A 14607-nucleotide genomic window follows, 5' to 3' on the forward strand; every position below is an offset into this window, starting at 1 on the left:
GAGCCAGTGAGCTAGTGAAAAACCCCCTAAGCCCTGGACACAGCCGTAAAAAAATGATGATCCCATAGCAAGATGTGGAGAACTCGGGTAATGCAGCAAGACAAACTTGACTACAGGCAAGTACAGTGACTTTTACTAAATATATTTGGAAGATCTGACGCTTCCCAGGCAGTTTGTGAACTGATGGTCTGACTTGTCACATAATTTGTCATGTCATTTGTCAGATTTGTCATGTCACCTCTCTGCACAGGGGGTGAATATGTTACTCAGAGTAGGTCCTAGTTTACTTTTAGAACCAACTTTTCATTGGTGTGAATAGGAAGGCAGTAAAACACCACCTGCAACGGTTCAGCTCACCTCCTGCCACAGCTTTCCTGGGGCAACGAGGGGAAATAAATCTTTAAAACACTCTCACTTAGGGAAATTAAGCTAACTTACCGTTTAGTAAGTGCTTGCAGACCTAACTGCTAATCGGAAGCTTTTCAAGGCTTTAATGCTGTTAGTACTGAGCTAGTATTAACCAGGTAATACTCTACTTGCACAGTATTTTTATACTGTAAGTTTTTATAGATGACAATTTTTTTTCATTTAATATTCTGAATACAATTGTAACTGCCACATCAAACTTGGAGAAGGCTTAGGACATGCTTAGCTGAGTCCATCTCATATCCACCCACTTCTGTAGGCGCTTGGGCTGATGTTGGCCCTGCCAAGTCTTTATGAGGGCACCAGAGGAGGAAGCCTGTCCCCATATTCCAACCACAGCTGTGTAGGACTTGGCCAGTCTTTCTGACAATTTATCGATCCATTAAATAACTTCAACTGCCCTTGTGAGGGCAATTGTATCATCAAAGATACGTCTCTGCAAGTGTCATGAAATGAAGTTGCTGGGTTGATGAGGAACATTTGGTGAATGATCGAAGTGGGAGAGAAGCAACTCAACGAGCTCAAGCCATGTTAGACACTGGAGAATCCACACAGGCGCTGAGGGGTTGTTCATGCCCTGTGGTGAGGTAAGAACGTCCCAGATTAGCAGCAGGAGAAAATACAGCTGCAACCGGCCACGGTGGAGAAGGGGGAAAATCAGTGTTGGGAGAGTCTATGACAGCGGCTGAACATCTCAGCACGCAGCGGCTGCTCGTTGCTGCTAACATGAGATGGTTTTAGCCTGCTATCTACCCCCTGAAGTGGGGATATATATACACACACGTAAGAATTTTTCTCAACATTCTTCTAAAATTGAGGGTCTTTTTTATCCCCCTAAAAATCGCCCAGTTCTGCATGTTTTGTGGGGGCCCTGCAGCACCACCGAGCTGTGCCAAACACAAGACACCCAAGCCCTGGGCTTGGGGAAGCAAGTGCAGTGATGGCTCCATTTTGGGGGCGTTTTTTGTTTTAATTCCAGGCGCTGATGGGAAGGGCGAGCTCTGGAGAGACGAGCAGGGTTGGCGCGGCACGAAAACACGAGGTTACGGGGGTAAAAAAACGAGTCTCTGGGCGATAAACTGGGGGAAAAGGCGAGGCCGCCATGGCGCCCGCGCGCCGCCGCCTCAGAGCCGCCCGCCGGAGACTACAACTCCCACGAGGCCCCGCGGCGCCCCCGCGCGCCGCACAGCAGCTTGCTGCCTCCTTGCCCCGCCCCTCCGCCGCGCTTCTATTGGGTGGCAGCGCCGGTGCCGCTGGGTTCTCTCTGCTGATTGGTCGCACCGCTGCCAGCAGGGGTGTTCTCCCTGCCGCTGTGAGGGAGGGGGGCTTGCAAGATGGCGGCGGGCGAGGCGGCCGGGCGCTACCGGAGCTCCATGGGCAGGAGCAAGGACCCCTCGGGGCTGCTCATCTCCGTGATCAGGTAGGGGCGGCCCCGCGGCGCAGCCCCCTCGCCTGCCGCCGCCGCGGGACGGGGCCGCAGCGCCTCGCCCTTCCCCGGGCCCTTCCCCGGCGGGAGCGGCCGCTCCGTGGTGGCCCCGGCGCTGAAGGAGCGAGGCCCGCCCGTGGCTGCGGTGTCATCCCGGGCCAACCCAGCGCGGATCTCTGCTCCAGCTCTGCCCCTGCGCTGGAAAGTTCCCTGGAGTCCCGAAGTGCAAGTTTTTCCCCTTTTGAGGATATGATGGGGGAAAATGCTGTCTCAAAAGTACTTTATGGCCTTACAGGGGGTTAAAAGGTCAAGAAAGCTGTGTCTGGTCATGTCTGACCTGTTAATGTTTCTTTAGTCTTACTCCCGCTTTCCTTTAGAAGGTAATACTGCGATAGGCTTTGGAGCCTAGCAAGCACCTGCCTTCTCTTTGCTGGTTTTCTGCTCTGCCTTACTGAAATACTGTTAAATACCCTTAAATACTGCTCATAGCCAGCAAAGAGATGGCTGCTTTCCCACACTAAAGCTCTGAAGAGCTTCCCATGGGCTTGCTCTGCACACTTGCTGCCCAAGGCCACGTTGCTACTGTACCTTAAACTTCCAGTGCTGCATCCATGTCTTTCCAAGATTCTGTAGTCACTGTGCTCCTCCAAAGAAATATAAAATAATTCTGTATTAGCATGTGTTCCAAGCGGATATTAGAATCATTTATGATTGAGAATGTTTGGTTTAAAACCCTGTTCATCATAGTTTTGGAAAGTCCTTTTGGTCTCGCAAAGCTTGAAGTAGGTAGCGGCTCTGAGAAAGGCTGCTGTTTCACAGATGGGCCTGGCATTGACTTAATGTTTTCATGCTTGTGACTTTAATAAGTTGGTCACAGGAGGTAGCAAAGAATCACGCCAAGAAAAAAGAAACAAAGTGATGCGCAGGTTGTGACTTTCTTTTCCATCTCAAGTATGTGCAGTTCATGAGTTTTGTAACAAAAATGGAAATAAAACCCAACTTGTTTAGTTTTGGAGTTATATAGTTAAGGTGAACTGTTTTGCAGATGAAGAAACACGTATATAGTTGGTATGACCTCATATAGACATAAGGCATTGCAGTAATGGTAACAGAGTTACACTAAGAGCATTTTGATAACTATTTATATTTTACATAGCCAATGGTGAAAGAAAGAGATGGGAAATCAATGGAATGTGCCCAAGTGTGTGGCTGCTAAAATGGAGCGTGTTCTTCTAAACTCTGTATCTGGGCCTGCCTGTATTGGGGTGTAACTGTTGGTGAATTCATGTGGATATGATCTCACATGGCAATGTTATTTCACATAAATACTTGTGGAAAACTGTAATCGTTTAGTCTTATAACCAGGATCCTTTGCTTTTCCTGGGTGATTGCAGTCTATTTTGGGGCAAGTACAAACCGTGCAGGTTTAAAAGGTGTCGTGCTTAGTGTTACTGTATCAGCCGGAGTCTGCATAACTTGGAGAGTTGTAGCCAGCTGATGCTCATTTACAAAACCTGCACTGAGTTGGTGACAGGGTGACTGATGCACGAGCATTGCTGCAGTGTGGAACTTACCTGGAGTGTCCCTGGAGTGTGAAGGGTGACTGCAGAAACTCCTATGAAGAAAAGAAGAAAGAAACGATGCTTAAATTAAGTTTTTTGGGGAAAAAAAAAAGCTTTGGGAAAAGATCACTGCTGTATTTTTCATAACTTGCTGAATTCTTTAAGATTACAGCATTTAATGATGCGTTGGATATCAGTGAGGTCAGTTTTTGATATCAGTAAGTAAGGATAATGAAAGTAGTTTTACTTTCTGCTTTTAGGAGTTTCTCTTTTGGTTCTCAAAACCTCAGGTTTGTGATTTCAATTTTTCAGGGTTTGTTTTATTTATTTGCATTTTTTTCTATAACTTTCAGCAAAACCTGAAGTAGTATTATAGGGCCTTTTTGTGAATCTAGATCTTTATTTTAACAAATCTAAACTTGTAATTACATTTATAATAAAAAAATGAGAGTGAATTAATATTACAGTGTTCTCCAAATAAAATATCATGTTTGTCTAATTATCTTTGGCTTAGGGGCACTGATACCTTGGGTGATTTAGGTTCCAAAATTTTGATATAATGATGAACTTATCAACTTCATGAAATTAGAATTATTCAATACACCAGCTTGATAACTAGAAACGCAGAATGTAATTAGACTTTGGTTTGGATCTAAAGTTTTTTGTGGTTTTTGAAGTGTAGTGTCGAGTTAGACCACGAAAATTTGGAAGTACAACTGATTTCAAAGGAAGGAAGAGCTATTGGTTTAGCGTATTTCTTGCATATTTTGCATTTTTGACAACTTTCTTTCCACAGCGTTTGTGCATAGATTCTCCTGCCAGTTCTGCCAATTGTTGTGGTTTTATGCTTGAATTTTCCTGTTTATTTGAAGGACTATTTATGTGCCTTTTGTTCCTGTGTGAAAGGCCTGTGAAAAGAAACAATGTATGAGACTAGTAAGACTCTGTGCAACTGCTGTAAACAGACAAAACCAGAGGGGTTTCTTCAAATATTATGATAGTTTTACTCAATTATAGCAAAGACGGGATGTTTTCAAAAAGAAACCCTGTTTAGGTCAATAATATCCATACAGCATATTTGTCTATAAAATGATTTGAAAACTGATGACTGACTGCATTTTAGGTAGGACTTTATTAATAAAAAGGGGTAAATTTTGATATTTACTCATGCTAAGTAGTTTTCTCTTCATGAGGCTAAATAATTTCCTCGGATATTAGATGTAGGGAATTGCAGCTCCTCTGACTTCTCTAGGACTTCCAAGGAGCAAAAGAGTTTCAGTGGGTAGTAGTAATAGTTTTATTTGGGGATGGTTCCTTGCAAATCAATGGAGAAATAATATTTTTGTACAAGTTGAGGCACTGGCCTTTTCCATTAGGAAGGCCCATGGCACACAGGTCAGTGCAGTAGTGAGTGTGACGCTGCAATGTTGGCTGTTTCTCTGTCACACCAACTGGCCACACAGTTTCAGAAAGGAGTGTGAGAGAGTTTCTGAGATCACCAAACCCACCCTAACACTCTGAAACTCTGTCTCGTACAGCTTAGAAATCCTGTGTCATTCTCCATCTCTGAGGTATTTTCAGCAGCCTGGTATGCAGATAACTCTGAAATGAAGGAAGACCCAACAGGAAAGGTGGTGTCCCTTTCACTCCCTATGAATTGCCAGTTTATCTTGTTGTGTTGGGGATATATTTGTTCTTTGGAAGGTGTTTCCTGTGAGAAAAACCTTTTTGTACCGATTGTATTTGCGCCTTTACATTCCCACTTTCCAAACATGTACTGTTTCCTTGAAGTATGAGAAGGTTCCTTGAAGTTCCTTAAATACAAGATGTTTTGCCAGGTGGTGATGCTGACCAGGAGCTTTTGTTGTACAAGTCTAATACCAGTCACGTGGGCCTCGATACCATCTCTTTAAAAGTAGTGCAGACCCTGGAGAAAATTCTGGTCCTCTGCTGGAGGGCAACTCGGGGAATATTTTTATCCTTCCAAGGACAAGCATGTGTATGTATATTGATTTTTCTCAACCTTTTGTTTTGCTGGTAGCCCATGGAAGCAGCTTTTGTACTCTGAAACAAGCAACCTGGCATTTAGCAAATGCTATTTTTTTTTTGAGAGAGAGAGAGATCTTGTCACATTTTTAATTGGTGGATGTGTCTGCCTTTTATTTATCGTTAGGCATTTTTCTTTCCAATTAAAGGCTGCTATTTTATAAGACTGGCCTTTAATAGCTGCTTTAATTGGGAGAAAACAAACTTTAGCAGTGACTCCATAAGACCTTATTGAAATCTTTGTGCCAGGCTTTCACGGTGGCAAACACACACAAGACAGATGTCAAGGAGAACTAAAAGTGAGGCAAGATATATAGTGCATTACCCACTTTTATGTCTGCAGAAGTTCAAATTACAGGCAAAAACCTGAACGTATTTTATTTTTTCTTCACATGTGGAATTTTTCTTCTTCGTTGTAATGGTTTTTGACCATTATTTTCATTACATTTATGGTGAACTTTGTTAAATGGATTCTTACTAATGACCTAGCATTTGATCTTCTCTTTCTGTCTAAAGCAATAGAGCTGATGTTCCACCTTGTAATGTATAACGAGAAAGACAGATATATAGCTATTGCCCTCACTGTTACATTTGGGAAATAGCTGCTGCAAGAAATAAAGCCGAGTTATTCTGATCCGTAGGTACTGTAATGGTCTCTTAAAACCACTTTTATTGCTAATGGTGTCTTGCAATGCTTTGAAAGTAACAGTTCTTCTACAAGACAAGTAGCTTGGAAATTCGCTGCGAACAAGGTTTATATGGAATACTATGGTTTTAAGCTATTAATTTTCCTGAAATGATGTCAGGGCACTTGTGTAGAGTGTATGCATATTCAGTAAGTGTTGTGTTGTAGCTCAGATACAGGCACTTGTTTATTGTTAAAAAGCAACAATATGTGAAGGCTTAGAATGAGACCTTATCTTGTTAAAACTCTAGGTACTTATTTTTCAGCTTTCATTTTAGCTCCGCAGAATGCAGTGTACAGAGGTGGAGTTTAGCCTCCCCTTGTAAAACAAGGAAGCAAAAATAGTCGGTTTTATTAATAAACAGTTGCAAGTTCTGCGGCTTTCACTCTTGCAAAGAGCCTCCCACAGTGCGTTGGTCCAGTGCAGTGCCCAAACCTCTGAGCTAATAACAAGTTTCCAAAGTCATTTCTTATTTCGTGGAGAGCTGCAGTTTTGCCACGGGTGGTGCGTGAGCTGAAGGGTGGGCTGCTGGCATGGTGGCTCCTGAAGGCTGCTTATCTTCTAATGCTCTGGAAAATATCAATATTTAGAGCTTAAACTTTTTCTTGAGGGTGTGGGAATTCGTGCAAAAGCAAAGCTGGCTCTTTGCATCTAAGGTTAATTTAAAAAAAAAAAATACTGATTCACTACCTGTGTCTATCAGAATTGTTCTGCAAGACGGTGCTTGTGTTGCTCGCCTGAGGACTGACAGCATAACTGGAATTTTCTGAATCTCTCCACTGTCTGGCACAAATTTTCCAAGATGGAAAGTAGTTTGCAGTGGTGGGTTTGGGTTTTGCATGTGCAGGGAGCTGGTTCTCTCATCTTAGCGTTTGGCTGATGCAGCTAGCTGAAGAAGTCAGATGCATCCTCTGTGCTGGCATGGGGAAATTTGATTAAAGGCTGCTTAATTTGGCAAAACAAAGAAAGTTCTGATGATATTTATTTAAACAGCTGAAGGCTGCTCTGCCTTTTCACTAAAGCTATTGTGTGCAAATCTGCAAATCCTCCATAATGAAAAGATCATCAATTTCTGTTGAAAATGTTCTGAGCAACTGTGTAAGCAGCATGAAAGATTAATAGAATGTAATCAGAGGAGGGAAATGTTTTAAAATGCATTGTTTGTTTTGTGTGTTTAACAACAGTTTGAGGAGTCAGTTCTCTTTCTTGTGGTGAAAGAGGGAATTATTTATTTTCATTTGCAAATCTGAGACCTGCGTATCTGGAAGCTGGGTACCCTGTGCGCCCCTTGATGAGGATGGAGAGCACAGACCTTAGGATTTCACCTCCTTTATGAAAAGAGGAAGATCCTTTGTAATTTTATAGTCTGTTCTCATACTAGAGTTTAATACTTCATTTTCCTTGTCTGTGGAGTTGTAGCGTGTGGTTTTTGGCTACCTCCTGTCCAGCATTTCATTGTCTCCCTGAATTGCATGGTTTCTCTCTTGAACGTTTTGATACATTTCCTCAAATGAAAATTTTGTAGGAGCAATCCACTAACCCCTGAAAATAATGATAGAATGTTTAGTTACCAGCTAAATGTTTCTACCAGCTTAAAATGTTAAATACACTCTAGGAAGAAGAAAAAAAAAATCAAAAGGTGTCAGACTGTTTTTTATTTCATAAGGAAGCAACTTTTTTGCGATGATTTCAATAAGACTCTGTGGGGATTTCAAAACAGGTATTATCAGACTGCATTTTGAGGTTAAATAGTGCTGCAAGCTGTAGATCACCCCATTTGGGACTTAAACTAAAGACAACAGTTTTCAATTATAAAATTCAAATAAGTCTGTTTAATGAAGCTCTGGAAAATTATAGAGCAGGATAGACAGTGGGCTGGAATACAGCTCTTCTGCTCCTGGGATGCTGCACCAAATTTATTCCTTGTGCCCTGTTGAAGTGCAGCTACTTACGGGATATCACCCGCTGGCACACGGGCCATGGCACAACATGGGATACAAGAAAATACTCTTAACTGCTACAGACAATATTTTTCTCCTTATACTTTTATGTCCACAAAAATAAGGATTTTTTGGGGGAAAGAGAAGGGAATTTTAGCTATTTTATTGTTTCCTTTCTTAATGTTTCATTTTGTTCTAATTAGCTCACTGTCTAAATAAAGATAGATAAAGGAAGATACTGAATAAAGTGTCGCTGGTAAAGATCATCAGAATGGGTAGCGGGCATTAGGTGCTGAGGTTTCCTACCCCCAGGAACTTTGCGTTCCTGATCTGGGTCTCCATGGGCAGCTCTGTGGTTGCCCTCCAGATGTGAGGGCAGTGCAGGTGCCCACTAAGGTTTAACCTGGGAGAGTCAAGCAAATACTGTAATTGGCTGTTGTCATGGTCATCCAGCAGAAGCCTTTTGAAAAATAACTCGATTCTAATAATGTTTTTCTTTTCCTTTTCAACACAGAAGTCCCCTAGGAATGTTGCAGCTGTTTCCTGCATAGAGGAACTTGGTCTTTCTAGGCATCCACAGGGTTCTACTGAGATGATTTGTGCTGCTTCTGGCAACTCTTTTATTTTCTCCAGGAATCTTTTGTTGGTCACAAATTAGTTGCCTGTGTTGGCAAAGACTGTGCTATTTATTTATTTATTTATTTATTATTCTTTATCTCACAGAGGCTTTTCAAGATTTGATGCCTATTTTAGGTCATTGGTATAGTGTAAGTGGGAGGGTGGAACACCAACACCTCCTCTAAGCTTCCTGCCTAGCAGATGATTTTGATAATTGCAGTGCTGCATGATTTGTTTTACTGGTCACAGCGATGCAAACATATCTGCTACATCATGAAAATATTGAGGATAGTTTTTTGTAGTCTCATATGCAGTATTGAGTACTTTTATCTGCAGATTTCCAAGAAGAACAGTAAGAATTATTATTCTAACTTTATTTTCAGCTTAGCCAAAGTGAGCCAGGCTTTTCACAAGTTACAATTTCCCGACAAGGGGTGGATCCACTTGTATCCCTTGAACTTCAGGTTTTGCCCAAGGTTACAGTCTGGCTAAGAGGTTTCTTTACACAGCACGATTTCTGATCCTGCAATCTTTCTCCTTGCTTAAAACAACCCCAGTGGGTCTCCCAAGTTGGCCACACTTGCAAATTGTCCTTAGCTCTCACCAAAGAAGCTTTAAGCCAAGCTGTGTTCTGTGTGTGTAGATACCACAGGCTCACTGTGTCGTCATAGGATCAAATCTGTTTTGAAGTGAGGAGCTGGTGGGTTTAACAAGGTGTGTGATGCAGTGCAGAGCAAGGTGTATGTGCAGGTGGCACAAAGTTTACTGGGAAATGCTGGGAAAATTGGAGATTTACCTTCTCACATCAGTGCTTCAGCACATGGTTCAGTTACACTTAAGTGCTCATCTTCCTCATCAGGTAAAAATGTTTAAAGTTGATTTGCTCGGTATTTTTTTTCCCTTTTGGTGTAATGAGCGTTTTTATTTGAGTAAGCAACACAGAGCAGGATCCTCACTGAAGACAGGTGAACTGCATGCTTAAAGAAACCTGATCTAGAAATAATGGAAGATTCCTCCTGAATTTCCAGATTGCAGCTGTTCATCCTCTCACGTTCTCCTCTAACAGCAAATGTTTGCATGTTTGTCTGCTCTGATTTTGGGAGACGGAGCATGTGGGGCTCTACAGGAACTTTCTAATGCTGCAAACCCACAGCAGCAGTGAAAAGCAGCAGGGCCTAAATGCTCCTCTGTTGCAAATGGGGTCTCGTATCCCCACAAGAACTGCCTGACCTCTTGCAGGTGCTAAATTAACATTAATTTTCTAAACTGAATATTTGCAGGCTCACTATCAGCTTTTTTCCTTGTTGAATATAAAATATGCACAGAAACATGATAACCGACTATAGCGGCTGCTCAGACTGACCTCCCAAAGGCTTTTTTGCACCAGGATCTCCCAGTACAAGCACCACTTCAAAACTGCCCGTGTGAATCTCAGTCTGCCCGAGCTCGGTCATACAGGGACTGAGCAGACTTGTGCGTTTAATTCGCATCTTGGCTTATTTTGTGGTGTTTGGTGGGTGTAGATGAGCTGTGCGCACATGGGGCAGCATGGATATTATACCGAATACTCACCCAAGTTCCTTGGAGCTGGGGTCTGTGCTGTTAGACCTGTTGTGGGTTTGGAGAGCAGCTGAAGCTCGGAATCGCCCCGGTTCGAAGGCAGGTGCATTTCCTCATAGCTCGCAGCCCATCCTCTCTGTCCATCACTGCTTTGCTCCCGGAGCTGCCTGTTGTGCCGTGTGATGTGGAGCACAATGGCTCTATTTTCTTCTGTTGCTGCTGAATAGCTTGGTAAACATTGTGTTCCTTCAGTTCACAGCAATGAAAGAAATTTATTATCTTGTGTTATGGGCTGTTTTCTTCTAAATCATCCCTGTTTATGCCTCTTTTCTTTTTCTGCATGGTTTCAATGCTGAAGAGTTGGCAACCTTTTTCTTCCTCCTTTTTCTTTCTCACTCACCCCACAAAAGAAAGCGGCTGCAGCGCACGGCGGGACAGAGCTTACGGAGGCGATGGGCTTGTGTAGCAGCTCTGAAGTCCAGTACCCTGGTTCTTGGTCAGGGCTGTTAAAAATACTGACTTGTCAAAGCAAAAAGAAATGGCCAACACTGTTTGTTGTGTGCGAGTAACTTGGATTACAGTTTATGGAGTCAGTTGGTGCTAGTTAGCTGCTGTTGACACTGTTTAATGTAATTTCCTCTCTCCCTGCTTAATGTGTTGTATGTTCAAAGAACTGTAAATTCTTTCTACCATAAATAACCCTATAGGCTGCAGCATTTTCTGTGCTCCAGAAATGAGACTTGGTGTGACTTTCTTGAAGCTGCTTAGTGTTCTAGTAGCAGAAGTATCTTGTTTTGTGGCTGAGAGAAAAACATTGAGTCTCTGAAGTCCTAGGAGGAAAAAAAAAAAAAATTAGTGACTCCAGTAGGTTCTGTGGCTGTTTCTAAATACTGTGTTGGGCTGTTTGTAGATGAACAGTCATAAAATTCTGGGTCCTGGTGTGTCTGAAGTGCCCTGTTCCTTCTTCTATAGCGCTGGGGTAGGAGGATTCTTCTGGAGCCAGGGATTCCTCCAGCATTCCAGGACATTGCTGAAATGCTAGAGATGGGAATTGAATTTGATCAAAAAAAAATATATTTACCTTTGGTAAACAAATACTTCTTTCCTTGAGGAGCTGTTGTAGTGAGTGGATTAAGGTTTTAAGCATCTTGCTGAATGATGGTGCTTGAGGACTCCCTTGAAGTCTCTCTATCTATTGCCTGTGCTAGTTATTTGACTTGTGTGCTGAAAAACAGAGATGAAAAATATCTGCGATAGAAAGATCAAATTCTACTGAAATGAATAATCCTAATGGACTTTTTTTTTATTAATCTAATTCCAGTGTAGATTCATGGACCTTGGGGGAAGTAAACAAGATTTGGTTTCTTCTTGTATGAAATATGTTGTACATCCCATGATAAAAACGTTTCAGAGATCTTCTCTGATCATCTTCCGTCCCATCTACCTTATGTGGAAGGGACTCTGGAGAATGAAGCATTTTGCGTTTGATGTAATCTGTGTTTTTAACTATGTAAAATCAGAAGTCAATGAGATCTGGCTCAATGAATTTTTGCTCTACCGTAGCATAAAACTGTCTCTTAACAGACTAACATCCAGTTGGAATTATTCTAATCCTATTGAGCTCTTGCTAATGAGAGAGACATCTGCAGCCATCCAGCTGCCAAGTGTAAATTACAGGTATCTCACAGGAGGGGCGGGTTCTCGTTTAGAAAAACCAAAATGAAAAATCAAGCGAGCTGAGCAGGGAACCCGACTGAAGATCCTCACTGAGTTCATACCCTATGCAGACGTGGTACCCAGATTGCTGCATCTTATTTTTGTCATGTATTTTAAATGCTTTTGCTCTGCAGGAGGTTTTAAAAAGCTGATGTATATTTATCATTGTGTCATAATCTGCTCGTGCTTGTTACTCCCCCTTCAAAGTTCTCCCTGCAAAGTTCCTTTCCCAATTTTCATCATTTCTACTTGGCAAACAGCGTGTTGACTTTTCTTCTTCCTTGCCACACGTTTTAATAGAACTGAAGCAAGCAAAGATGCCCTTGGCTTACTTTTCTGCAGTGTTAGCAAGAACATGTACAATCTCCGGAATATTAAGTATTCCTTGCCTCGCTTTTTGCTGCGCAGAGCTAGACCAGCTCCCGCACCAAGGGGCGTAGATGAGGAATTCAGGTGTACAAGCTAATGTTTCAAATTCAAAGTGACTTTGCTGTGCTGTGGAGTTACAGCTGCTCCTAGTCTGCAATGATTTAATGTCATTTTGAAGGAGGGAAATATTGGAATTATTGGAGTAGGGAGAATGCAGTCTGTTAGGTTTGGTTTAAGTAGGTAAAATGAGGGTGTAGCCAATGAATGCAGCAACTTGGGAAGAACAGGAGCAGAATGGTCCTAGTAGTGGCTGTGAACAGTTGTAAGTACTGGTAGTTCTTGCAGATGCATCCTGGAAATTGGTACGTTATAGACGTGGTGGAAACAGAGGCAAAGTTTTAATCTTTTCCCTAAATAATAGATTAAAAAAAAAAATAAAGAATAGGAAAAACCAGAAAAGGCATTCTCAGTTTTCTGGCATGCTCATTTCTGGCGTTTTGACTTGAAATGACATCATTTTGTCTTATTTATGTATTGCCATTCAAAACCATTAAAAAAAAAGGGCTAGCCTTTCTCTAAGTGCTGTTTGCGACGTCTTAAGTACGTGGGCATGGGATGGATCACTTGTGTCTCCTCTTCTGTTCCCTGGCTGTCAGTGCACGTTCCTGTAATGACTGGAAATAACCAAGTCCTAAAATGGAAAACAGACCCTTCTGAAACACCATATTTTTTCAGTAAAGGAAATAAAAAGTGGTCTCTGATGTTGATTCTTTTTTTTTCCCTAAGATCTTCCATGTGACTTTTATTGTCTCTATAGAGGAATCATCTACAGATATTTAAGGCAAACTCGTGCTGGGGCTTGTGTGGGGAAATTTTTAGGCTTGAGTTCTTTGTTACACAAAGAATTAGTTAGATCTTCTGGCATAGTAAGTGGTCCCTTAATGCAGAGTAAAAGATACTAAATTTAGCTAAGTTTTCTGGGGAAAAATAGGTGTGATATTTTTTGTGATGCTTGATTCCGCAATATTTTTCCCCAAACAGGTAATTACAGAAAACTACAGATTCCCACTGCAGGTATTAAGTCTAGAAAGTTTTCCCAGCTGCCCCATCCAACAGAGCCAGCTGGAAATCTTGGAGCAGAGCAGTCGACTTGGTCTGGAGCTTCCACTGGATTCCAGGGAAGCAGCAGGCTGGGATCGTAGCCTAGAAATATATTAATTTAAGAGTCTAATGCTCTTGTCCTTGGGGAGTGCAAGTCTCTAGGATGCATGAAGCAGTTCTGCAGCACAGTCCACAACTCTTCTGAGGAAGTTACACTTTTAAAAAATGATCTGTTGATTTTCACAAGTGCCACTAGTCCTAATACTGCATGATTGAGTGAAGAACTGGTGTGCATTAATATTAACTTCTCGGTGCTTTCTGCAAACCTCACTCATGTCCCCTGGGAGCTTTTTCTTACACTGTTGCGTCTCGACCTTCTTGGTGTCACCTCAGAGAACGACTTCTTCTCCATGGCCCTTTTTAGATGCCTTCTACGGGAGACCATGTGCCCGTTACCCAACATATGGGCACAGTAAGTTTTACACAGCAGAAAGTGCTTCCTTTCTCTCCTTCTCAGTATCCTTTCTGATGAGAACCAACATCTTTTGAGGACCCTAGGCTGCTTCTGCATGTTACCTTAAGTTCTCAGAAAACTGTAAACATGGAGAAAGACGTAACTGTACAGCCGACATGCCTAAAATGAGGTTGGATGGAGCTGGACTTTGATCCCTCTGTATTTCTGTTTCTTGATATGCACCAGTAGTGTTTTCATGCTCCTGGCTGGATTATGGATTTAGGGAGAGGTCTTTGGAGCTTAGAGGGTAGTGCTCACCAAAACAGCCTATTTCCTCTAAAGCTTGATTCTCTCGGAGGTGATTCCACCTGTTTACTGTGCATATAAGTGGAAAAATAACAAAGTGGCGATTGAAACTAATGTTTAGTTGGTTTCTGAAGCTCTGGTTGTAACCTCTAATTGCTGGCTGTGCAAATGTCTAGTGGCTTTAAACTTTTTATTTTCCCATTTTTTTTTCATTTGATGCAATTGCAAGGTCAAAAACAACTGAGCAGCACAGTTATAACCTGCATAAAAATCTGAATATGTCAGGAATTTGCTGAAAAGCCTCAGTTGGAGAGGAGCTTTAAAGATGTTTGCAGTATCCTCTGACAGAACAGGATCTTAGTCTTCCAGAAAAAAATCTTTAGCTGTTGTTTCATCC

The 14607-nt window shown here is 42.1% G+C and overlaps 1 protein-coding gene across 1 annotated transcript in view; it reads left to right on the forward strand.

Moving 5' to 3' along the window:
• Positions 1-1743: 1743 nt before the first annotated feature.
• The window catches only part of EXOC4 (exocyst complex component 4), a 301672-nt gene continuing 288808 nt past the window's right edge, over positions 1744-14607 (forward strand). Inside the window, exon 1 of the mRNA XM_088531798.1 lies at positions 1744-1846. Coding sequence (XP_088387924.1) covers positions 1761-1846 — 86 coding nt within the window. The 5' untranslated portion in view covers positions 1744-1760. The remainder of the gene's footprint in view (positions 1847-14607) is intronic.

The sequence above is a fragment of the Tinamus guttatus genome, unplaced genomic scaffold, assembly GCF_059628265.1.
Source record: "Tinamus guttatus ecotype Peru unplaced genomic scaffold, ASM5962826v1 Tinamus_guttatus_pri_ptg000434l, whole genome shotgun sequence".
NCBI lineage: Eukaryota > Metazoa > Chordata > Aves > Tinamiformes > Tinamidae > Tinamus > Tinamus guttatus.